Source organism: Schistocerca cancellata, unplaced genomic scaffold (assembly GCF_023864275.1).
Source record: "Schistocerca cancellata isolate TAMUIC-IGC-003103 unplaced genomic scaffold, iqSchCanc2.1 HiC_scaffold_1147, whole genome shotgun sequence".
NCBI lineage: Eukaryota > Metazoa > Arthropoda > Insecta > Orthoptera > Acrididae > Schistocerca > Schistocerca cancellata.
This window is the reverse complement of record NW_026047146.1, coordinates 7,946,190-7,971,606: the sequence shown is the minus strand read 5'-3', so window position 1 is coordinate 7,971,606 and position 25,417 is coordinate 7,946,190. Positions and strand designations below refer to the sequence as shown.

Sequence of the window (25,417 nt, the reverse complement as noted above, 5' to 3'; positions counted from 1 at the left end):
AGTCAAAACTTCAAAATGATTCTTCAAAAATGCAATGCACCAAAACGCACCTGTCAGTATATTGTACACTATGTACAAATTTACACATGTGTTGCACATTCATTCAGAGGACGCAAAGCACGTGCGTTTGACAAAAAAATGGAGGTAATCAACACTAAAGTAATGGAACTGAATGTCTTGTCAAGGAAGGTGCTATGAATGGTGAGGTGTTGATTGCTCAAATTCAGCAATATGACCTGTGTGTCAATGAGAAAATTGAAGGAGTCAATGTAAAACTAATGCATATGTGGAACAAGAATGTGATAGCTAAGGCACTTCACGCCCATCACCACCAACTGTCTCAGAATATACGTAAGTTGTAAACTGTCTCAAAAATGGATTAGTATGCAGCAGCATGTTGTCAAAGAAGTGTAATGTTAAAAACTGAGGTGTGGAAGACAATTTGACAGAAGTTACTTTCGTGAAAGTTAGGTCAACTGCAACGAGACCAGTGTCCCTCAGCAACATTTAAGCCAGTAACTGACAGGCTGAAAGAGCTGTCATGGACTATGGATGAAACCAGAAACAGGAGGAGGAGGAGGAGGAGTGCCGAGTTAAGAAAGAACATATGGAGTCATCAGGGCAAAACCGTATTTGTTAGGTAAGCACTCAATATGTTTAACCAAGAAGGCAATAAGAATTGGGAACAAGGAATTTGAAAGATTGCCTAGGCTGTTACAGTTAATAATTTTGAAAATGTCGACTGTTAAAAATATACCCTGAAACTATAAAAACATGTGGTCCAATATCACATATGACCAACGCATGTAAAACCCCAAAAGGATGAATGGAAGTCTCATAGAGCGACAAATACAGGATTTTAACTGAACCAGCATTAGCAGCTCCACCTAGTGTAGGTAAAATAGTCGAAGTTCAGCATGAAACACTAAACAGTCTACATCTAGAATATATAAATTATGGTAACTAAATGGAATCGTAGATCGATCACGACTGTTTACAGCTTTAGCTGGTGAAGAGATTGCTGATCACATGAACAAAATATTATCGGTCTTACCTGGGCTACGAAAATTATGCATCGTCGAGTAAGTGTGGAGAGAGTTGTTCATGAGCTTTACAGACCTGCATGCAGAATATATCTGATAATACGAGGAATGGATTATGCATGGCAGGCTGATCTCTTGGATATTCAAAACTACTTACAATCAAATAATGGTGTCAAGTACATTCTCGCAGTCACAGACACATTCCAATTTTGCTTGGGCCTTACCTTTGAATGTAAACACAGGGAAGGAGGTTTGAGAGGTTTCTGAACAGTTGTTGCAGACAGGACTGAATCGACTGTCCATCAACCTTGAAGACATATGATGGAAGTGAATTTTATGATAGACATTTCAAAGCAGAATTCGAATTAATTGGGATAAACCACTACTCAACATTCTCATATTTGGAAACAGTATTGCCAAATGGTTGAACCGGACCATCAAAAATGGAATGTGGAAGCAATTTAATCTTCAATGTATGTGCAAATGGCTGAACATACAGCCAAAAATCATTGACGAGTATAATCGCATTATTCACCACAGAATTAAGAGCAAACCTATTGAAGTCACAAAGGAATTACAAGAAAGCTTTGAACCCATTATGTTCCTCATAGAGCGGATCATATGATGTCAAAGGAACAGGGCATTGATGAAATGGCTTAGTTTCTCATCAAAGCTCAACAGCTGGGTGAACACCCACAATTTGCTATGTAATTCGAAAAGCAAAGCTGAAATCATGCAGTAGTGTGACACGAGTGCTACGAAACGTATCAACAAAGTTGGAGGTGGTATTCTCGAGAATCTGCCATCATAAGTGTATATCTCTGGATACAATTTCTGTGGAGCTGGAACAAAACTAAAATAGCACCTAGCTTATGGTGATAAGGGCTTTAATGCATTGGACAATGTATACAAAGTGCACATCATTGCCTGCACTACAGACAAAGATCACCGTATTGCAGAGCAAATATTCATTGATAAGGCTACACAGGTATGTCAAGGAACAGATATTCATGCAGCACAAGCTATTTCTGAATATGTGGTTGATTAGGCGATGTTTGCTCGAACTTAAATTGGGTACTGGACTAACCTTCAAGCATTACTGAATTCAGTTCACTGTATACTAAAGAAGAAGAAAAACCTATGGGATATTTAAAAAATTGGTGACAGCTGCAAAAGGTGCCTTCAGGCAGAAAGAAGGAAGGAAATGATGTGTTAAAACGCCCACGTTCCTACAAATATCAAAGACATGTGGTGGAATAATTCTGTTTCTGATACCTGCATTTGCTGGGCTGTCAGCTACTGGTTTCATTAGCTAGGAGAGCTGATATAATTCAAGCAGTACAGAACGCCCGAAAAAGCGAAAAGTAATTACAAGCAGCTGAAAGGCATAATATGACCATGGAGGCCATTGCTATAGGTAAAGGCCTATATTTATATGGCTTTGGTTATACATAAAGGCCCACAGCAATGATACTGGAAAAAAAGGATTAATAATACAGATCTGGTTAAACTCGTCAGCAAACTTAAAATCACGAGATTTTACAGCGTGTTTATAAAGGATACATTGCCTAAGACAATGTGGAAATCCAAGAAACATGGAACTGTCAATTTAGATGTTGTTTGGGGTATGGAGCTCTTGGTGATTTAAGGCCACCTGAAGAACTGTGTTGTCACTTCACCAATAGGAACCAGCTGATGTACAATGTTCGACGCTACCATGACTTCAGTTCACACCTCTGAGGATATTTCTGCATGATATTTTTCCTGAAAATTGCATAAAAACAAGCAGTATGCAAGTCTCCACGTCATTTGAATCTGCGATGTAATTATGTTCACTCTAATCCTAATTGGTTTAAACTGAAAGCAAACTACTTTCCTCCAATATATGTGCAGGGGGTAGCGATGTACGGCATTGACTGGCTGGAAACATACGAAAGCATAGCTAATGTCACTGAATTAATAATAAATTGCATCTAGAGAATTGGGAAGTTGTGTCAATACCTCTTGGCACTTGCAACACTGACAATTCATATGTATACTTGAAACGTTTTGTTAAGGGATTTGAGGTATGAGGTGAAGGCAAACGTTAATATGTTTAAATCAAAGATAGAAACAAAACACATTGCGGACTTCAGTCACAAATATTTAATAGCATGGCTACTAGGTTTCTCAGAGGGACAAGTGATGGTGCATAATACTGATAAAATTTTTGAGTTATCAACTGGTGAACCAACTGCCAGTCAGTACAATTCGTGTAGAGTGTAATATTGTTATGAATTTTGTACCTCGACAGATTAGTCCATATTATTTATGCATTTTTTCCTATAGTGAGTCTTGCTTATAAAAGTGAAGAAAATGACGTCCACAATGAATATGGGCTGCTACATGAAGCCAAGGTGGCGAAGGGTTCACAACCATCAGGAATATGGCAGGTACTGTGAAGTTAAGCTGCAAAGCAGAAGGCAAAAGTGAACTCCATGAGGTAACTGAGATGAATGGCATGACCCATACTAGAAGTCAAGGGAGTCGTGGAATGAGAGGGAATAAGATGAGTGATCAGGCGTGAAAGAGAAACGGCATGCCTATCCACTGAGGAGGACATCATGCCAGTATGACTAGTTGTTCAGCATCTTCTGCATAGACTCTCAACCGGGCTCGCATAAAAGCCATCAGTGGTAAAACATATTCCATGATGGTGGAGTGTGTTAAGACAGCAAATGATGAACAGAAGTGCAGAGGAATGAACTAAACACCCACAGTCTAGTTATGAATGGACATGGTATTTTAAAAAAATGGAGGAGGGTGGTCTGATCCGCTCCCCTGGAAGTACCACTTAGGAGATGTAGGACACTGAGGAACTGGGTACCATGTACAGCCAGGTAAGAATACATGGGAGGACCAAGCAAGTTTCCTATCTGATATTAGCAACAGGAATTTTCTAGTTCCAATGAATGGAAGACCGAAAGGTGCAAGATGTAAAGATGGTGTAAGAAACTCATTAAGCAGCCAAATATTTATACAAAAGGTTTTGGCAGTGGAAAAGTGAAAGCCACTGTCCATGCTTCACGAGAAAAGAAGATAGGAACGATGCTGAAGACGCCACACAAGGAGACACGTTTGTGTGGAACTGTAACAGAGTGTAAAATCCTTGCCGAAAATGGAGCTGAGATGCCTGTTGGGTGCTTCCATAATATGGTTGCTTGGGATAGCAAAGACAATGATACCCAGGACGAGCATTCAGGCAACCCGTTTTCGTGGATAAATGTGTGTGACAAGTCAAACCATATAAACCTTGAGACAACTTTGTCTTTCAAAACTTCCTCTAGTAAATGGGGCAGACAGCTTCTAAAGCGCCACATGTACAGACTACAGTGGATACCAGCCCTCTAGCAGATGTATCAGGACGATGGTTCAAAATGTGGAGAGCATATCTCCCCAAGCGAATCATATCGCTGCATGCCTCAGTACACCAGGGACCAAGACACACTACAGTAAACTTGAAGTGCACAGTATGGAACATTCTTCGGCGATAAGGGTAACATTTGGATGATACTTTACGTGGTCTTCACAGCTGTATAAAGGTCGTGAGGGAGGGGTATAGCCTCCAGTCAGCCTTAGGATGTCGAAGTTAGCATAAGGAGGACTATGCGTGAAGTGTTCAGTGAATTCAAAAGTAAAATTCTATGTACCGATCTGACAGAAAACCCTAGGAAGTTCTGGTCTTATGTTAAATCAGTAAGTGTATCGAAAAAGCATATCCTGACACTCTGGGATGATGATGGCATTGAAACAGAGGATGACACATGTAAAGCTGAAATACTAAACAACTTTTTCCAAAGCTGTTTCACAGACGAAGACCGCACTGCAGTTCCTTCTCTAAACCCTCGCATGAACGAAAGTATAGCTGACATCGAAATAAGAGTCCAAGGAATAGAAAAGCAACTGAAATCACTCAACAGAGGAAAGTCTACTGGACCTGACAAGATACCAATTCCATTCTACACAGAGTACATGAAAGAACTTGGCCCCCTTCTAACAGCCCTGTACAGCAAGTCTCTAGAGGAACGGAAGGTTCCAAATGATTGGAAAAGAGCACAGGTAGCCCCAGTTTTCGAGAAGTGTCGTCGAGCAGAAGCGCAAAATTATAGGCCTATATCTCTGACATCGATCTCTTGTAGAATTTTAGAACATGTTTTTTGCTCGTGTATCATGTCATTTCTGGAAACCCAGAATCTACTCTGTATAAATCAACATGGATTCCGGAAACAGCGATCGTGTAAGACCCAACTCGCTTTATATGTTCATGAGACCCAGAAAATATTAGATACAGGCTCCCAGGTAGATGCCCTTTTCCTTGACTTCCAGAAGGCGTTCGATACAGTTCCGCATTGTCGCCTGATAAAGTAAGAGCCTATGGAATATCAGACCAGCTGTGTGGCTGGATTGAAGAGTTTTTAGCAAACAGAACACAGCATGTTGTTCTCAATGGAGAGACGTCTACAGACAAAGTAGCCTCTGGCGTGCCACAGCGGAGTGTTATGGGACCATCGCATTTCACAATATATATAAATGACCTAGTAGTGTCTGAAGTTCCATGCAGATGATTCTGTAGTACACAGAGAAGTTGCAGCATTAGAAAATTGCAGCAAAATGCAGGAAGATCTGCAGCAGATAGGCACATGGTGCAGGGAGTGGCAACTGACCCCTAACATAGACACAAGTAATGTATTGCGAATACATAGAAAGAAGGATCCTTTATTGTATGATTATATGATGGCAGAACAAACACTGGTAGCAGTTACTTCTGTACAATGTCTGGGAGTATGTGTACGGAACGATTTGAAGTGGAATGATCATGTAAAATTAATTGTTGGTAAGGCAGGTGCCAGGTTGAGATTCACTGGGAGAGTCCCTAGAAAATGTAGTCCATCAACAAAGGAGGTGGCTTACAAAACACTCATTCGACCTATACTCGAGTATTGCTCATCAGTGTGGAATCCGTACCAGGTCAGGTTGACAGAGGAGATAGAGAACATCCAAAGAAGAGCGAGGTGTTTCATCACAGGGTTATTTGGTAAGCATGATAGCGTTACAGAGATGTTTAGCAAAATCAAGTGGCACACACTGCAACAGAGGCGCTCTGCATCACGGTGTAGCTTGCTGTCCAGTTTTCGAGAGGGTGCGTTTCTGGATGAGGTATCGAATACATTATTGCTTCCCCCTACTTATACCTCCCGAGGAGACCACGAATGTAAAGTTAGTGAGATTCGAGCGCGCACGGAGGCTTTCCGGCAGTCCTTCCTGCGAACCATATGCGACAAACAGGAAAGGGAGGTAATGACAGTGGCACGTAAAGTGCCCACTGCCACACACCGTTGGGTGCCTTGCGGAGTATAATGTAGATGTAGAAATTTGCCAATTGGATTTGCACTCAGGTGGGGTAGGAGTCGGCGCATGGATAGCACACAGGAAGTGATCACTTGAGTACGTGTCAGAGGGAATGGGTCATTCCAGGTTGATACGGCGCGGGCCGCTATCATGTGATCTTGTTTAGAGCGCGCGCTATAATCGATTATAGTTCGCTGTTCTAGTGCGGGTGGCACTCCGGTGGTGATTTGCTATTACGTCGCTGGCTCGAGTTCGTGGTGGCTTGCGGAAAGTGAGAGGGTAGTCGGTTTCTGGATATTGCACGGAACGTGAAGTTCGCTCTGCCTGACCTGCTGGTGACTAGCACCAAGGTGGTTGTACTTCGCAATATGAGCAGAGTGGTCTGGGGCGGATCAACTCGCCGCTGTGCTGGCCATGCGGTGGTGATTAATTGGTGTCGGTGTACTTGTTCTGCCTGCCTGTCCGATGTGGAGGTCCGATGGGGTCCTGTGATACACTGGCCCGGAGACAACTAGTTGCTAAATTTAGGAGTCGTCTGCCAAGTTAGGGTGTGAGCTTGGTTGGCTCGTCAGATTTTCCGCTGGAAGCTCCAGCTGCGGTTTCTGAACTTCATTCTGATGTGGGACGGCGTTATTGGAAGTTTATGCTGTGTGTGTGTGTGTGTGTGTGTGTGTGTGTGTGTGTGTGTTTCATTGGTACCAATTTATTTGCTCAACTGGAGTATCTTTTGTTTATACCGCTGAGTGGGTCGTTACCCACCCGGTCTGCTCAGTGTAACCTTTGGTGGTGCCTGTATGTTCCTTTTTGAAGGAATTCATGTAGGTGGATCCTGTTACCTGCCCGGAGTTGCGTTCATGTATGTTCATGTATGGTATATTTGGCATTTGACATGTTAGGTAACGTCTGCCTAAGGAAGGCGGTTTTGGACAGTATACGCATAGTGAATTACTTCTGCTTAGTATATATGGTCTTCTGGGACCTGAACAACACGATCTCGTCAATTTGGTTTGTGTCACAGCATTTAGTGGTACGTTCCGTATTTTTATCTTACTGTGTTATTATTAACTTGGTGGAATAGTCGCGTTTGGTGTTGTTAAGGCACTTCTAAGACTGTGGTTTGACTATTCATGTGCGCTTGGCTTTTATTGTTTTGTTTATTAAGATTTGCGTGTGTTGGCTTCTGGCACATGTTAAGAGCGCCTGAGTTAACGGCGCTGTGGTTATCATGTGCTGTCAGTATGTTATATTGTTATTTCATTTTTGAATTTTATCTTGTGTTGATATTATTTGTCGTGTGTTACAGAACACAACCAAGGTGCGTAAGTGATGGGCAGTTGTGGGAGGCATGTCGGGGAGCTCTCAGCATATATTTTGGGGACCGTTTCTAGTGGGAAGGCTCTGAAGTGTGAGAGCTCGGTCGTCTGTGATTGTGTTGGGAGTTGCCCTTGCCCTTTGGTTGTATCAAATTATTATTTTGTTATTATATTTATTGGTTGTGTGTTGTGCTTCTTTTATTTTATGGTGCCAAGTTGCCATTATTATTAATGTTTTTTAGTTTATTGCTGCTCTTAATGTTTTCCGATTTTATGGTGCCAACTGTCATCATTCTTAACGGTTTTTGTAAATGATCTTAAGTTGTATTGCCAAGTTAACTTATTATTGGATTTTGTCTCTTGACTAAACTCTAAAAGCTGTTTGGGGATTATTGGGTGGAAATCCTTGGATAGTTGTCCTATAAGAACACACATTCCAAAGATGACAGGCGAGCTGGACAGTGCAGAACGAGAAGTCCAAATGGTAAGAAATGTGCATGGAATCTGAAAGGAACGTGGGTGCTCTAGTGGTAAGAGATGATTCAGAAGGTCAGCTAAGAGGGAACCTCTTGGACAGGTTCTCTAAGAGCCCCAAAGCAGATGGTGGGCAGTGAAGTTGCCAAGCAGCAAAAAGGAGTGAGGGAGCTGACCAATGAGCTAGGGTAAGTCTGACTTGGTAACAGCAAATGATGGAGAGGTGTAGATGTTGCAAAGAGAAAAGGTGAAATGAGGAAGAGCAATGCTCACTGCAACAGCTAGCAGTCACATGTTAAATGAGATGGATGGCCAGCACGGCTCCCACATGAGGTGGAATGCTGTCCTTGGAGGTAAAGGTCACAGAGGACCAGAAAGAAACATGAAAGGTCAAATGGGTTGTGAGGATAATTTTTTTTCTTGGAAGCAGAAAACAAGCGCACACTGCAATTCCAAGAGCAGCTGTAATCGCTCCTGGGATCTAATGCCATGAATTTTCCATTGGAGAAGTCGTAATGGGGATTGGGGAAGAGGGAACAAATGAAGATTAGTCACCTTGGTGGCTGCTGAGTGCCAGCCTTCAAATATCCACGGTTACAGGGGGAAGAGGCTGGAGAATCCTGTTCCATGAGACCTACAAACACATTTGCACTCGCCCTGGGTCAGTCTGAATTCCACAGCAGAAAATCGGTAGGCAGTGAGCACCAGCAAAATGGAGGTCAGCCAGGTAAGGGCACGTATGCCAACACCACTGAAGTGGATCTCCAAGTCAGGGAAGGAGAAGACCATTTGTTTTTGTTAGAGTTCTTAGAACTTTCTAGTTGACAGATGAAGAGTATGTTTTTAGCTGTAGAAAGTCTTTGCAGGAGTATTGCTTTTGTCCTTTCAGCCTGACAGTTGTGTACCACGTGATTTCGCCACCAAATGTAAAGATCTGATTGCTTGTTGCGTAGCTGTAGTAGGAGACAGGGATGCTATTGTGACCTGTGTGATTTCACTACTGCAACACTGACTTGAAGTTGGAAGTCTTGGTGGGCATACCTCCGTTACGCACGGCGTAGCAAAAATGGTACTGTAAATGCCAGATGGTAAAATGCATGGATTTTGACTAGCTAACAATTGCAAGTGACAGGGTGGGGTTTGATGGCCTTCAATCAGATCTCCTGGATGCTTGCTCATTAAGACACTTGGGACATTCACGGGATTACAATTGATACAGCAGAGAGGAGGCGAACAGCTGCCCTCGTGACCACCTCTGCCAAAAGTAACACACTTGGCCATATTTTGACTGGATACACGTTTTATTATAATGTTGACACTTGTACCAATGCATCTGGTTTGGAATGTATGGTTGGACTGTGATTACTTCACAGCCTCCCTTAATCTTTGAGGCAAAAACTACTCGAGCAAATGGTAGAAAATGAGTGCATGTGGGTCCGCAGCTCATGGTCGTGCAGTAGCATTCTCGCTTCCTGCACCCGGGTTCCCGGTTTCAATTCCCGGCGGGGTCAGGGATTTTCTCTGCCTCATGATGACTGAGTGTTGTGTGCTGCCCTTAGGTTAGTTAGGTTTAAGTAGTTCTAAGTTCTAGGGGACTGATGACCATAGATGTTAAGTCCCATAGTGCTCAGAGACATTTGAACCTTTGTTTTTGAGTGCATGTGGGCATTAAGTTTGCATCCATATTTTTCATAAATGAGAAAAATTTCACAGTCTCCAACTGCAACACCTTCCAGAATAAGGCATGCATTAACTGTAGCAAAGAAATGACCTCCTTCAGTATGTGATAACATGAGGAACCAAGGTGCATTTGGGAGGGCCTTCAAATCTATAGCCTCATTCTGTTTATGTTTAGTAGACACACGCTAAGATGGTGATTGATATATTGCAAAAGAATCCCCCATGATTGCCAACTTCTCCAATGGCATGCTCTTTCCAACTGGGAACCCTCTCAGATAGGGATTCACCACCGTAAATGATTGTTCGCACCTCAGGTCACCTCCGCACCCCCCCCCCTCCCCCAAACTTCTGACAGAAGGACCAATTGGCATTTGGGAAGGTAACAGCTCAGTCACTCACCCTTCTGGGCCTGATCTGTATCAGAGGGTACATGAGAACCCTACCCATTGACCTGGAGCTGCCAATTATGCATTACCTTGTCACCTGTAATGTGTCTAACAAATGGGAAATCCTTCAGGAACACACCAGGACGAAGGAGAAACAAAGAGAATGAGGATTCACCAGTTAAGTCTTCACAGCCTTACTGGAAGTGGTACCAGCTACTTATGTTTCTTCTTGATGGTGGCCTGTAAACCACTACAAGCTTGTGCGTTACCTGAGCACCACTGTGGCACCGCATTGAGAGAGGTGTTCGACACTATATTCATTAATCTGAAAGGCTGGGAATCAGATCCAATTTTTGGATATATAGCCATTCACCCTTTCTTCTAACTTGTTCTACTGCAGTATGATATTAGCTTGTGTCCATCAAGATGAATCTGTTGAATTTAAGTGATTTCATGTGACATTCTGCATTAAACACAATACAGCTGCTGATATGCCACCTGAACTTTTATTTTCCTGTATGGATATCAGACGTTTGCTCTATTTATCTAGGAATAGTCACATAATGGTTGTTGCAAATAATAGTATTAATGAATCATTACAGAAGTGCATTTTATAACTGAAGTACTCTCACAATTAATAAACTAAAATTTATATTTCTGAAAAAGTTCTGCAGTGAATTATGAAAACTTACCTTGCACTATCAGATGCACATCTTGTTGAGGTTTCCACCTGAAATATTTGAAGAAATGGCCAGTGATTTACAACTAACGAAACAGTAAATACATAGAATTCTATTAACGCCCACCAACATGTGATTGGTCCACAAAATGCTTTAAGTTAGGCTTGAAAATATCATTAAAGAGGACATGATAAACTGTTGCAGTTAATGAAACAGAATGTTAGTAAGAATTCATTCTCCATTTTCTCACTGTCTTCAGTACTGTAAATAACTACACAAGCCAGTAATTTGGTTGTAGCCATACTTCCTACTAGACACTTCACAAAGGAAAGTGACCAATAACATCTTTAATCTATTATGCACTTACACTTTGAGTAAAATTTTCTTTCACTTTTTTTCCGTAATGAAAACTGCCATGCAATGACAGATGAATCCATCATCGTAAGTGACACATTTAGACCTTTGTGCTCTGGGCAGCCCAGACCAACTTGCAAAGGTGAGGAATGACTCCTAAACCCAACCTTAAGTTCACACCCAGAACTACATACAGGCTTGGACTATTAAATATACAAACATTAATAAATATTGGCAAACTCAAAATAGTTTCACACATTGTAAATGGACAATTTAAAATTGGCATTACAAAATATCACATTCACAGATGAAGAAATACCACAATCAGAGAACTGTAGATTCTTCACAGAGAACACAGGGAAGAAATTCGCAAAACTACTACAGAACTAGGATCTGCATTCATAAATGGCAATTATGTTGCAAACGGTACCAAATGTTTTGGGAGGACAACAGTTCAATCCCATGCCCGACCATCCGGATTTAGGTTTTCCATGATTTCCCTGAATCACTACAGGCAAATGCTGGGATGGTTCCTTTGAAAGGGCATGGCTGACTTCCTTCCCCATCCTTTCCTAATCCGATTAGACCAATGACCTCGCTGTTTTGCCTCTTCCCCCAAACAATCCAAAATCCAAATTTTTCATTACCTCCAGAAGTCTCTCTCCCTGCAATAATTCAATATTTAGGTGAGGGGTACACAATAATTAATGCACATGCACCAATAGATCAGGATAACAATGCAGAAGGTAAAACAGTCCTCAGAATGGTGTTGAGAAGCATCTGATGAAGTTCCAGAGGAAAACATACAGATTTTATTTAACTTTTATCCTCAGACTGGCACAGAATGGAGATGAGAACATTATCTGCCCAAACTGCTATTAAATGAATTTATTCACACCTGGAATTTTGACTGTTATGCCATTCTCAAGTGACAGCTTACTATGAACTAAGTCAGTGTTATTAAATGTCATGCCTAGGGCTTGGGGAGTGGATATTAAGATGTGCAGTATGACATGACTTTGACAGAAATTAGTACATGAAGTACTACCAATTTCTAGGCATACAGATTACAAAGACTCACATCTTGTAAAGAAAATGGAATTTGTAAACATGGTTAACACAGAAGTATTACTTCAAAAGTATTACCTCAAAAGGAATTATAAAGGATTCAGACATCACTCTGAGCTACCACTTGAGAATTGTACAACTGCCAAATTAATTTTGAATAAGTACATTCCATATCAGTCCTGGTAGAAAATGTTTTCATTTATGAATGTCTGCCTGACTAGATGTAAGAAAAAAGGAAAACTGCAAAGAAAAAGACATTTAGCATACACCACTAAAAAGATACGAGGACAACAATAATATGATCTGAGAATATCAGACAGCTTGTGTGCCAGTAACAAAGCACAATTCCAAAAAGATGATGAATTCCAGAGTCAGACATAGATATCTGTTGAAATTGACCATTACCACTGAACAATAAAACTAAGATTCCGGGCCTAGAATAACTGATAACCATGTTCACATAAGATTCAATGAAATTCCATGAAAAGTTCAAGGAGACAACAGCAGAATTCTAAAAAGATATATCAGAGATGGCTTAGGACAGGATGGTCCTGTGAAGGCCAAATTGATAGAGGACTAAAGGAGCAAAATACTATTGGAATACATCTGTAACATTTTAGAAGGTTTATGACTATAAAGCAAGACTGCTTTATTTCAAAATTCTTAAAGAATCTGAAATACAGAAGACAACATGGGTCTTCTTAAAAGAACTATAGCCTCATTTGGGATAAGAACAGACTTTAGGCAAGGCAATGTACTAACTCCATTCTTCTTTCAGACTATACTAGAAAAGTGAATATTGAACAGATGGAGCAGTTGTCAGAATCTACTACCAGAAGTTGAATACTACTTGGTTAGAAAATTGATAATTTCAAAATTGTTTGTTCAACTTTTGTAGATAATTTAGCAATGCTGACAATTTAGAGAAACCACAGAACAGAGAGAAAGAAAAACAGTAGGAAAAAGCATGACTAGTCGTCTCCTCTGATAAGCAGCAGTGAAGCAGTAATGAGTAACTACAGGACTGCAACATCCCTATCAAATACGAAGTGTGGGAGGGTCAGGGGAAGACAAATTTAAGAATCTATGAGAAGTCATGTAGCCCAATGGTGGGGAAAATGGAACCACAAGAGGAAGACTATAAAAGATGGACTCTGCATTTCAGTTAACAGAAGATGTTTATAGTAAAAATTCATTCTCCAAAATTGCAGAACCTCCAACTTGCAAGGTAAGTCATTTGGCCAAAATACACGTCTGTAATTTTAGAATCAACAAAAGATAGTGGAAATTACGAAAAAGAAAAGATATTAGGAAACAGAACACCACCACAAACATTTAAATTCAGAAACAATACAGAAGTATAGATAAATATGTAGGAAAATAACTGGAGACAAAATTTGGCATACAAGGTTAATGAGTCTTAGCATACTGAAAAGAAAAACTGTGTAGCAGTACTAAAACCATTAAAAAATCTCAATGCCTTACAAGAGTGCACAAAGACCTACAAGAAACTTGTATAAATTAGCAAGATATTTAAAACCAAACCAAATACAGAAACAGGATTGAGTCGGTAAATTCTCCACAGCATAACAGTTCCAAAAAGACAAGATAGAAACTGAATGTCAGGTGCGTGGAAAGAAAAATGTGTACAGAAGAAGGAGTAGCATAAATAAATGTAAAACCTTAGCTGGCCTGTAATTGATCAGGAAAAAAAATTGTTCCATGTTTGTAGTACCTTCTCAGTAATGCATAGCGATCGTACAGTACATCTGTATTCCTTTAGCTCGAAAGTTTGTAACTTGCCGTGATGGTATGGTATCCAGTCAGTGATTGTTTACTTGCAGAGAACTAGAAGTATAGCAAAACAGAACACTTGCTTGATGTGAGACAAGCTGTTTTGCATGTCTTCAAGATTCGGAGTACTTCTAGGGATATGGCATACCACAACCACAAACAAGTGTGCACAGTCAATAGCAAAAACATGAAACAACAGTAACCAATAAGCCAAGGTCAGGTCATCCCTGAAGAGAGAGGAGGAAGGACAGAATGATTTGTACGCAATCAGCTGGTGTTCCAAGAGAAACATCTGAACAAAGCTTGTGAATCCCTGTAACATGTTCGTTGCACTGGTGCATTTCTTCTGCCAATTGAATCCAATGTTACTAGATAGAAATAGATTTCCTGCAGCATTGAATATATGGCCATTTGTAAGGCAACCGGGAATTTTGACTGGAACACTGGACTTGTTATATTAAATTTGAGTGGAACACACCTCAATTTTGAAGGAAATTTTTTGAAGAAACAAATGAATTTTATAAACTGCAATATATGGTATCAAGTCTATGTAAGCACCACTGGAAATTAATTTGAACAAATAATGAAGGTAACTGAAAATCTTTCATGCATTCAAACTTTCAAATATTATACGTGAGATAGTAATGTGAATGTACCATCAAATGCACAGCATTGATTGACACTGAACATTTCCCATTTAACATTGAAACATGAAAATCTATACATTTAATACTTTGCTCTGGTGAACTATGTTCCTTCTAAGTCAAGAGAAATGCCCATAACCTACTATCCATTGGGGTTACTTTCCTGTGAGAAAAGGCCGACAACTGTGAGGCAGTATTTAAATTCACATTCATGTAACTTTTGCACTTGAATCATTAAGCAATTTTAGGACTTTCCCAAGGTCAGTGCTATGATGGCAAGTAGAATTTTTGTCACACATAATCATAAACTCATTGACAAACAAAAGATGAATGCGGCCAAAATTAGTGAGGAACAGCAATAAACAAAGGATGCAACAAATCAAATATTCTAACTCTGCTGACTGATCTCTCAAAAAATCAGATGCATAGCCAACAGCTAATTTGTCACTTTCCAGCTATAAAATATTATTCACAAATATTATATAGAAAAACACTAAAATTCAATTCAACAGTACTATTTCAAACTGTGCAGCCCAACTTCAGGAGTTAAATAGAGCCCTGTATAGTTTTTCATTAATTAATTTTATAAACACTGATTACAATAATGCTAAGTAGTACTACATGTAAGCCAAAACTGCCACAAGCATAAACAATACATCAAACTGTACAGTGAATACATAGTTTGACTGGAACTCAACTGGATCCAGGGTATCTACAATTTCATTAGAACTACTCAATTAATTTGACCAGAGCTAAATGTACTTCACAATTCCATACACCAAAAGACAGCATATTTTACACTACACCCTTATCGTTATCAAATGTGTATTAGACACTTTTTTGACAAATTAACTATTATGCAGTGTGATCAAGATGTGTCAAGTTCAATTGGTTGTAATTCAAACTTGGTAAGTGCTACGTAGTAACCTAAAGCACCATGTAAATGAGCAGGAAATTACAATCTCACCTGGTATGACACGTTTGTTTGTATAGAAATATTTCCTTGTATTTAATTACTGTAACACTTGCATATGATGGCAATTTATCATGTTTTCACTGACAATTAATGTAATATTTATCTCAGAATGTTTCGTAAGGTTCTAAAGTGACCAGCATGGGAAGGTGCTTATCTCAAGTCAGGCTTCACAAAATCCTCACCAGAGTAACAACTAATCCAGGAGGTTAATTGAGGAAGGACGATGGGGAAAATACAGAAGAGACAGCATATGAGACACTGGAACTGCTCCTCAAAACTCATTTTCCTCAATATGCTCTGGCGGATAACAGAGCAGAATGCAACCCCTGAAAGATAATGGTTCTCAGGCACTCAAAGAGAGGACTGGGAGTCAGCCAAGGAGTGTGTCAATTTCAGTAAAATCCTATGGGTGGTGGCAACATTCTAATCGGTCAAGTCACCTGGTCCAGATGGAATCTTTCCAGCTCTCTTAAAACAAATAGGAGACAATCTTATAAGAGTCCTCTGCATGTCATTCAGGTTTAGCCTAGCAGTGGGAGTCATTCCCAATGCCTGGAGGGCAGTGAAGGTTGTCTTTATTCCAAAGCCAGGGAGAATTGATCATACAAAGGCCAAGGATATGAGACCAATCAGTCGAGTTAATGTACATGCTGGGGAGAGGAGGCTAACTAGGGCTCCTCTACATTCAAACTAACACACATAACCAGGTAAATCAAGTGAGACAGCTCTCCAACTATTTGTTGGGAGGGTGGAGAAAGCACTTTCCTTTCAAGAAACAGCCCTCTGCATCTTCCTGGGCATCAAGGGGGCTTTTAGTAACACAACCTTTGATTCCATGGTTAGGTCAACAGAGGTGCATGACCTAGTGACCACTATATGTAGGTGGACTAGGGCCATGCTTAGTGGAAGGATGTTAGAGGCCACATGATGAATGAAAAAATAGTAATTAACACCACTAGAGGTTGTCCACAAAGAGTTTTGTCCACTTTATTGTGGAATCTACTGGAGAACGAACTCATTGAGGAACTAAATTACAGACAATGCTTTTGCCATGGATACGCTACGACCTTGTCATAGTAATACCCGGCAAATTTGCTGACATGGTTAGGAATATGGCACAAGGTGCACTGGACATTGTGCAAGACTGGTACATTACATAGGACCCAAACGTTAATCCTAACAAGACTGTTGTGGTACCAATCACGAAGAAGCACATCTAAAGCTTTTCGATGAAACTATCTGTGAAGGGGATAGTGAAATATCTGGAGACAATCTTAGATGAGAAACTAACATGGACCCTTCACATTAAGAGCATCTGCTCCAAGGCGAATTGTACTCTAGTGAGTACCAGAAGGCCTTGTGGCAAAAACTGGGGCCTAAGATCCTGATGTATACACTGGACACACACAACAGTGGTTAGACTTAGGATCTCCTATGGGGCCGTAGCGTCGTGGAAGAATGTACAACAGCAGGCTGCAGCTAAGGAGCTTGCTAAGGTGCAAAAACTGGCCTGCTTTGCCACAACAGGCAGAATTAGTAGCACACCAACCACTGGGATGTAAGTCATGCTCCACTACATCTTTGGGTTAAGATGAAGGCAGCAGCTGGTGCACACACACTCAAAACTGGTAAAAACTGGATCACATTGGGATATCCAGACTCACACACTAAAATAGTGAGGCAAATATAGGAATGGCTTGAGAAATGCCGCCTGACTACATAACAACTCCCAACTGCTTCAACAAGCCTTACAATACAATAATTGGAAGCAGGGAGCAGTGGGAAAACAGTTTGACACCATGCAGAGGACACTGTCTGGTTCACTGACGGGTCAAAATCAGACCAAGGCGCTGGGGGCGGGGTGTACAGGGTTCAGCCATAACTGGAGGGCATCATCTCTTTAGGAAAACTGGCCTGAAGTTACTGCAATCAAGGCGTGTGTGGAGGAGAATATATATAGGTGCTACAAGGACCATAGCATCTACATCTATTCAGACAGAAAGGTAGCCCTGAAATTATTGGGAGCTCCTGCAGCACAATATATTATTATTGCAGAATGTCACAGGGCTTTGGTGGAGTTAGGGGATTCAACAGCAGAAACTAAATATGGGTGCTTGGTCACTCAGGGATCAGTGGCAATAAAGAAGCTGACAGATTGGCCAGGACGGGGGCAAAGACTCCATTCAGTGGACCGGTACATGTTCTGATAATCACCAATGCTATGATCAAACGAACTATGGAACTGGCTTAGAAGAAGCACATAGAATACTAGACCAAGGTCTATAAGCAAAAACATGGTAAGGTAACAATGCCAAAGTTGTGCTTTAAAAGATGCTCTGTAACCCTGGGCTCGAAGAGGAAAGAGATTAAACTCATGTTTGGACTGATGACCAGTCATGGGAATTTAAAAACACCTACATACAATGGGTATAATGGAAGAAGACCATAAATGTAGCATCTGTGATGAGAGTGAAGAAACTGCATCACACCTAATCTTCCAATGCATGACATTGGAGAGCAAAGAGACAGAATTTTCAGTGCAACTAGAAGTGAAGAAATTGTGTCTAACAAATAATGGGTAGAGAGACTCCTTGCACTATCTAAGGGCACTGGTTGGCTTTACTAGATATACAGCGAGCAATACTGCACAATAAACTGTTTCAGTGCCAGGTTAGACCAAAGCTCTCTTAGCTTCTCTGCCAAAATCAAATTAAATCCATCATCCTTAGTGAATTTGTGTTCAGGTATTTTTGACAAATTAACTATTATGCAGTGTGATCAAGATGGGTCCAGTTCAACTGGTTGTACTTCGAATTTGGTATGTGCTACATAGTACCTTACAGCACTATGTAAATGAACAGGAAATTATGATCTCATCTGATATGACAAACTCATTTCTATAGTAATATTTCCTTGTATTGACTTATTTTAACAGTTGCATATAATGGCTGTTTATCATGTTTTCACTGATATTTGATGTTAATATTTATCTTAGAATGTTTGGTAAGCTTCCAAAGTGACCAGTATCGGAAGGTGTTTATTTCAAGTTGATTAGTTTCAGTAACAACAATGTACTTTCAATCACTTATTTTAATTAAGTTTTGTAAGATGTTTTGAAAATGACTAGCATGGTATGGTTTCTTGAGGTTTTAAATAAACAGTGCTGCTGTGCCTCATAGTCTTTGATAATGTATGTGTGTTTCTCACATAGTCTGGGATGGTGAACTGTTACTGTTAAGTCTGCATAGGTTTTGAAAGTAGTTGAACCGAAGTCTCTGGGCAGCCAACCAGTTGTGTCATTTCAGCTCTCTAAAATTGTATGGATGATAAGATTTTGAGCAATACATGAGGATTTTGGCATTTTCTCATTACATTAAATTGTTGTATGTTTTTGTGACTGACGAACTTTCACTTTGCGCAACTGATAGTTCTGTTTTGTACTGAACTTTGATTGACAGTGACACAGCATCGCTGATGATTAACACCCAGCTGGACTTAGTTCCGATTTCACATTAGCTTATGTAACTGGGGAATCTGTCAAATATTCACAATTATTCACATAACTGAACTGCATTATCTTCAATCTGAAGTGTTCACCCTTGCTATGTGATCCTATATAATTCAATTTAATGATTTTAAGGATGGCCATTTCTATTTTTGTGTCTTACATTGACAGTACACCATTCAACTTCACTTTGTCACTGTGTTTACATTTCCTTATTTAGTTGTCACTGCATTTAAATTCGTTTAAACAATTTGTTTAAGTATACATTAACTATTACAATATATGCCTAACTTCATACTTTTAGGTGTTGCTTGACTGACAGGCAGCTGGTGGTTTTAACAGGGTAGATACTCAGTGGTATATGGCCTTGACCCATGCATGGGACTGTAGAGAGACATTCTGAAATCAGCTCTGTTCACTACCCTGAAACTCAGTACATCATAGGACCAATTTCAAAGCATTAACATTACACATCTTGATTGAATTTTCACTGTAAGCAATCAGCACACAGTGTCAGTAGCTGGACTGAAATCACTATCAGTTGCCCTATTGGCACACAATAGGAAGATAACAGACACAAGGCCAAATATTCAATTTTCTCTTTCAAATCTATTTCATTGTGGAATATAATAATAGAGTTCCTCCTTTCAGTACCGGCATAAACATCACAATGATAGATTCTGAGATGATCAATGTTTGTTGATTTTATACTGTGTACTCACTTAATAGAGAAAAGGCACCTGGGCAATATGAGATGGCTGTACAATACCACTCATATTACACTAAACTTGTTCCTTCTCTAACAGCAGCCTATCAAACATCTCTGAGCCCATGGAAGTTTCCTAGTGGCTGGAAGAAGGTACCAATCAATCATATTCTCAATTAGTGTCACCTGATAGATGCACATGAACATAGCAAAATGAAGCATGTGCATGAATAACGCTGTATGGTATATTTCCAAGTTTTTGGGAAATCGACAAAAACCGTTAATAAAAATGCAATAGCAGATATTTATTGTTTGCAGATGCAGACTGTTGAAAATAGTTGGTTGTGCTTTTTAAAATTGCACTAAGGATAGGTTTTAGAAAATACATAACTATTAAAATGGAAAAACAGTGTACAGCAACTGATATACTGCATTGCTGTATATCACACTCTACTAGAACTATAAGGTTGCATAGAGTCTCAAAGTTTTAAATAAAAAAATTATATCAAGCTACAAACTAATATTTATAGTAAACTGGTTGCTTTGGTCTTAAATAAGTAATAGAACATGAGTTTGTTATGAAGTTGACCCCAAAGCTGGCACATTACACTCAGTTGGCACACTGAATGTTTTCATAAAATGCCTGGATTTTGATTCCCTGTATTTCGTCACATCCAATAGATTGCCTTTCTTCTACTTACAAGTTTCAGTACCCCACTGTAGAGCAACCAAAAACCAAAATGCAACAGAATTTCTTTTTCTTCATGTTCAAAAACATGTTTCACAACAAAATGTCTTTCACGTGAATGAAACCGCTTATGCCTTGAGGATCATCACTGCATAGCTTCAACCAGAGCACAGCAGTAATTTTCAAAGTAGGTGCCATTTGGAGAACCAGCTCAACAGATCCGATGCCCTTGTCTTCCATCATCTCCTGTATGGTCAACTTCGAAGGTTCTACAGTGGCCTAAGCAATGACATGCTTCCATTCTAAAGGAGCCATAACTTTTGACACTTTCTTTCCTCAATCACTGCAAAGTTCCTGTCACAAGGCAGGAAACTATCACTCTAACATAAAAACTTTTTATGTATTTCTACACAGTACTTGCAGTTGACCAGATAGAAATAACGTGCTAAAATTCTCCACTTATCGTTCTGCCCAACATAGTGGTCAGACCATATAATTAGTTTGTGTCCCATACCTTTTTCAAGCATCACAAATTTAATCAGACAGGAAACTATTTTGGCTGAACCACAACTTGCACCAGATCCATCCCCTAAATTTACCGTGTTCGTTAAGTACCAAAGTCATGAACCATGGAAATTATATGACGGCAACTGTCTCTGGCAGAATACCATGGAATGTGCCAATTTATGACAAAGTAGAATGTGTTGTACATCCACGCATGTAACATATATATTGTTCCTTTGTAGCCATTTCTGTGTTGTTTTTTAGCAGTTTGTATGCTCAGTCTGCTTTTGCATAACAACTGACTAAGTTCTATGTTGTGCATTTGTATCTCATCTGAAGCTGTGATCATAAAGAATCATTAATTTCTGCACAGATTGAGTTTGTGGTACAGACATTCTTTCGAAGATTTATTCTTACTTCGAGAAACTCAAACTGAGTTCTTGAATCAGGGACCGGCCATCATTTGATATGACATGTGGCCTACACAAATATTTTCCTCAACCATCTTCAAGAGTGGTCACTCCACTTTCCAGTTTATGTTGAAGAGAGAGTTTTCATTGCTGGGAGATGCAAAATATGTCAAGCAATGTTTTTTGACACACTTCTTTTGACTGGACTTCATATTTGAAAGCAGCTTGTTTCAATGAAGTACTGTCTGTCTTATCTTCCTTTCGTCTGCCTGGCACACCTATTTACGTAGAGTTTATCGAGTAAATTGCTTTTTCATTGTTCATTAAGGCATGGTCTTCTCTTTACAGCCTTAACTTAATTTACATATTTATGTCCTAGAATCCTTCTTTTGAACACACTTCTGTGTTGCGCACATGGTCCTGAATCATGCTGTCAATACTACTACCCAATATTCAACTGAATTATCATACTCCACATTCTCTTTCAATAATATAGCAGTGTGTTTTCTACTTTTTCATCACTGATAAAGACAGAACTGCAGTTAGTTTTATTCATGGTCTTAGAATTATGGGACAAATTTCAATGTTGGATCAACAACAAGTAATGGAAAATCCGGGAAGTAATGTAACAATATTATAAAGAGCAAACTTGATTGGTTGGTTGGTTTTGAGTATAAAGGGACCAAACTACAGGGTCATGAGACCCTTTTTTCCTGACAGAAGCAAGGCTCAAGGTACAAAAACACTCAGCAGCACACCTAAAAAGAAAATGAATGGAATGAACAAAAAATGGGGAAAACATACGCCACAAAGAAAAGCAGAAAAAGGTATTAAAACCATAGAGCATATAGTCTGGCTGGCTGATCACAATAATAAATGAGGATGAGCCAGCCACTCTGCAACATATTAAAACGTCCACCTCAAAAAGACAAGGCGAGAAGAGCACATGTAGGGAAAAGGATGACAACGAAGACAAACAAATGCAAAGAAAGTGCGACAGAGTTACAATGGAGGGAGGGTGGCGACCTCAGAGAGAAGGCTAAATGCCCACCCTTGGATTGTATGACGAAACCCCCTCACAAATAAAACCTAAAATTAAATGTGTGGTTTGAAACATTGTTACCCAACACCGAAGGTAGGGTTCTAGGAAAGTTAAAAGTCTGCCATAGAGTGGTTAAAAGTCAGCAGTCCAGCAAGATGTGGATGACAGTCATATGTGAGCCACAGTGACACCGACGTGGGTCCTCACGACAGAGGAAGTAGCCATGTGTTAGCCATGTATGGCCGGCATTTGTTTGGTTTGGTTTGTTTTGGAGGAGGAGACCAGACAGCAAGGTCATCAGTCTCATAGGATTAGGGAAGGAAGTTGGCCGTGCCCTTTCAAAGGAACCATCCCGGCATTTGCCTGGAGCGATTTAGGGCATGTATGGCCAATGCGGAGCCAGCAGAGAACCACAGAGTTCCTGCGACAGGCTTGCATGGAGTCTTTTACACATTTGTAGTCTCCTTAAGGGTGCAGAGTTTGTTGTGCATACTGAGATTATGCCATTCGGTCTCCCAAACCTGAAAAACCTTGTGGTGTAATAATGATCACAGGTCAGTTACAGGGATGCCGACCTCCATAAGTGGTTTCCGTTAAGCCCGTTTGGCCAGGCTGTCGGAAAGTTCACTTTCTGGGGTTCCAATGTGGCCTGGGGTCCACACAAACAACACGGAATGACTAGACCATTCCAGGGCATAGATGGATTCTCGGATGGTCGCTACCAAACGATGGCGCAGGTAGCACTGGTCGATAGCTTGTAGACTGCTCAAGGAGTCAGCACAGAAAAGAAACGACTTGCTACGCCACATTGGATGTGCTCAAGAGCACGAGAAATGGCTGCCAGCCTTGCAGTCCAAACACTGCAGCTGTCTGACAAGGAGTGCTGTTCAGTATGTTCTCCACGAACATATGCAAAGACAATGTGACCATCACCCATGGAGCAGTCCGAGTAAACCACTTCACAGTCCCGGTACTTGTCAAGAATCGAGAGGAAGTGACAGCCAAGAGCTGCAGAGTTAACTCATCCATTAGCACCCTGTGAATGGTCCAGGCTAAGCTTCAGCTTCGGTGTACACCATGGAGGTGTTACCTCCTGTTACCAGTCAACTGGGCAGAGTAAACATATCGCTGAGGGCGCCACCAAACAATAAACCAGTTTCCCATAGTGCGATCTGCTTAGTGCGATCTGCACCCCTTGTCGGGTGTCATACCCACATAGAATGCAGCACAGTGGTTGCAGCTTAGCTTGTAGATCACATGACTAGTTTCACAGATAGCCCTGTCTTTGATGGGATAGGTGATGTTTGCGATGGTGGTGGGAGTATGTATGGGACAGGTCTTGCATCTACATCTATTACAGGGGTGTGAGCCATGAGGGATGGGGTTGGAAGCAGGGGTTGTGTAGGGATGGGTGAGTAGATTGTGTAGGTCTGGTGGATGGTGGAATACCACTGTGGGGGGTGTGGGAAGGATAGTGGGCAGAACATTTTTCACTTCAGGGCAAGACGAGAGGTAGTCAAAACCCTGGTGGAGAATGTAATTCAGTTGCTCCAGACCTGGGTGGTACTGAGTTACATTGGGAATGATCCTCTGTGGCCATACAATGTGAGACTGGAAAGATACAGCATGATATATTTATTTTTGTACAAATCTGGGAGGATAATTACGATCAGTGAGGGTCCTCAGTATATTTTACAGACTATAAGATGCTGCAGGCTATAGGGTACACATTCATACTTAAGCACTTTTTAAAAAGTAATATTTTTACAATTTGTAATATTAGATTGCAAAGCCAGGCTAACAACAATTCTGTGTATAGAACCGCACTGACCTAAAGGCCCCTGAATACCAAAATTGAACTTCTCCTTCATAACGACTGTCTTCTTCATATAAGAGATGGTCTTCACTGCCCACCAGAGCATTACATATGCAGTACTTATTGAAAGATTTGACCAAAATGTCTTCTCTTACAATAGACAACTTTTTTCCAGTGACACACTGGTGTGATTGTAGATCCTTTCAATGCTCCCTCTGGTGTAAGTCCTTGTTGGGTTTCATCTGTAGCATGTCAACTGAATTTGGTCAGAAAATACACCAGAGCAGAAGTGAGCTGCAACAGTGCCAGCTGCAGGTGGGTGGGAGTATTACATGCTGCAAAGCAATACACAACCAACTGGTGTTGCGAAGATGAGTCAGTTGGGCGTGATATAGCAACAGCCAACGCTGGAGTGCATTAGCAGAAGGCCGGGAGCCTTTCCTCACCTGCCACCAGTCGTGTTTAAAATATTTGCCTGAAGCCCTAAATGAACATAGTCTGGAACGAATAAACATTCAGCTATTTGTGTACTAAATGATTCTTGTCTCAATATCAGAGCGAACAACACCCACAAGCCTGTGACACCCAGAGTGACATCCTAGAATGCACTATGGGGTCTGCCGTTTGACCACTACACAGGGTAGCCCGCTGTGAGGCACGAGGGAGCTGGTGCTCACTGGAGGATGTTTACGGCCATCATCAGCTGGATCGCTGTCACAGCCAGAGTGACTGCTGACAGCAACACTGAGTGAACCCACATTCAGCCTTGCTCCTTGACCTGTCAGCAATGACAGATGTCTACTATTTCACTTAAGAGGCAACTGGAAGCCTCTTCCAAGCTGTTCCTGATTTACTACACCTGAGGGCTGGAAAAAAGAAAGTAATTAAACATATCTACAGTCGCCCTGACACCTCATTTCACCCTCCACATGTGACAATCCAAGGG

At 40.7% G+C, this 25,417-nt stretch overlaps 1 protein-coding gene across 7 annotated transcripts in view; it reads right to left on the bottom strand.

The window, feature by feature from the left end:
* The window catches only part of LOC126159807 (zinc finger protein 99-like), a 161,345-nt gene that overhangs the window by 82,859 nt on the left and 53,069 nt on the right, over nucleotides 1–25,417 (bottom strand). For 6 of the 7 annotated variants that reach the window (XM_049916605.1, XM_049916609.1, XM_049916604.1 and 3 more), the window contains one exon: nucleotides 10,977–11,014. The exons of the other annotated variant lie outside the window; for it this stretch is intronic. In XM_049916605.1, the coding sequence (XP_049772562.1) occupies nucleotides 10,977–11,014 (38 nt within the window). The remainder of the gene's footprint in view (nucleotides 1–10,976; nucleotides 11,015–25,417) is intronic. 7 annotated transcript variants of the gene reach the window in all.